Source organism: Ixodes scapularis, unplaced genomic scaffold (genome assembly GCF_016920785.2).
Source record: "Ixodes scapularis isolate PalLabHiFi unplaced genomic scaffold, ASM1692078v2 PGA_scaffold6__148_contigs__length_123643588, whole genome shotgun sequence".
In the NCBI taxonomy this organism is placed as follows: domain Eukaryota; kingdom Metazoa; phylum Arthropoda; class Arachnida; order Ixodida; family Ixodidae; genus Ixodes; species Ixodes scapularis.
Window position 1 is genome coordinate 81,196,505 of NW_024609881.1, and position 1,632 is coordinate 81,198,136.

The window sequence follows — 1,632 nt, forward strand, 5'->3', positions numbered from 1 at the left end:
AAAAAAAGCTACAATTTTTAAAGGGATATTACTGTAGTGGTTTAACACCGTTTAATACTGAGATTACATAGGATTGTTGGAGGTTACATTGCGATGTTCCGCTTACACCGCGGGAGGCCTGTACCAGGATGCCTCTCGGTAGTCGATGTTCCTTCGGCTGCTTGGAGTTGAGGAGTTCAAACACAAACTGAAACTAGACACTACATCTCTCCCCCATTTGGAGGCAGTCTGCAAGAGGCTAACACTGTTCCACGAGTCTTTTCGGCCTTGCCCGCTGCCGATGGGGACGACTTGACGACTGTGAAGTTGCCTGCCTGGGCATCATCATCTCTGGGACTGATTCTGGCCCTCCAACGTAGTTGGGCATTGGCAGCTTCTTGAAGCACGTCTTGTTTCGGCAAACTTTTTGCCTTTTTTGCTTGCAGCGATGATTGTGTTTCCCTTTGTGGCGATGACTGTCAGTTGTTCTGGGTCGCATAATGATTGATGTTTCCTTCTTGTTTCGCGCTTTTTGAGGACTCCCTCCCCCACAGAGAATTCGCGATGGTGTGCCCGTCTGCGTTGATTAGCATAAGCCTTGATGTTCTTTCTTTTTATCATTTTGCGCTTCTGTTTGCTGACATTCTGGTGGCATAACAGTGGGCAGTAGACCTTTGGCAACCCTTCCAAACATCATGCCGTATGGTGTGCAGCCTGCGGTGAGGTGGGGAGTCTGCCGGTAGCTGGCAAGGTATGCGTCCAGTTCCATCTCGAGATCCTTGGCCTCTAGGTGAGCGGTCTGGATGAGTTTCACAAGAGGCCTCATAAACCTCTCCACGGTGCCGTTGGCTTGAGGCCGATATGGAGTCACTTTTCTGTGGTGAAAGTTCAGTTCTGCAGCAAGAGATGCCATGTCCTTGCCGTTGAAAGGTGCACCATTGTCGGATTTAACCACGTCTAGTGTCCCAAAGAGAGCAAAAGTCTTGCGGAGTCTTGGAAGTATCTGTTCGGCAGATGTTGACCGAACCACCTCCACCACTGGGAAGCGGGATTGCTCGTCGATGGCAACAAGCAGGTATTTTACTGACTGCAAGGGGCCATGAAGGTCGATAGCCACCTTTGCCCAGGGTCGCTCAGGAAGTCTGGTCATGCTGAGTGGTTCTTGGTGCGACCTCTCGTCACAGGCTTGACATGGAACACAGGCCTGGATGGTTTCGTTGCAGAGATTGTACATTTTTGGGAACTACTCCTTTGTGCGTAGAAACTGTTTTGTTTTTACCATACCCTGATGGCCAACATGAGCCAGCTGCACTGCACGTATGCGCAGAGGTCTGGGTATCAGGATCCTTGTGCCCCGAACGATGATGTTAGTCTGTGTGGAGAGCTGCTCTCTCACTTTCTTGTGTGTATTGATCTCCTCTGTGTCTCTGGTGGAGGAAAACTCCTTTGCCAGTCGATGCCAGGTATTGTTGTCGATGGCTTCCGCAATGGCCGTGTAAAGCGTGTCCGCACTGGTTCGAACCTCGTCAAGGGACAGTGCTTTAGGCCGGGCTGCTTCCAAGGTGAGGCAAACAAACTCTTCAGTCACGCGTTGGAGATCTTCTTTTGGTACCTCAACAGGGTGTCGGGAGAAATAGTCAGCAGGGTTATGGT

The 1,632-nt window shown here is 50.5% G+C and overlaps 1 protein-coding gene across 1 annotated transcript; it reads right to left on the reverse strand.

Moving 5' to 3' along the window:
- Window positions 1–565: 565 nt before the first annotated feature.
- Window positions 566–1,213, reverse strand: LOC120848170 (uncharacterized protein K02A2.6-like). Its single transcript, XM_040220145.1, has one exon. It carries the CDS (start codon window positions 1,211–1,213, stop codon window positions 566–568), a length of 648 nt encoding a protein of 215 aa, XP_040076079.1.
- Between the last annotated feature and the right edge of the window lie 419 nt (window positions 1,214–1,632).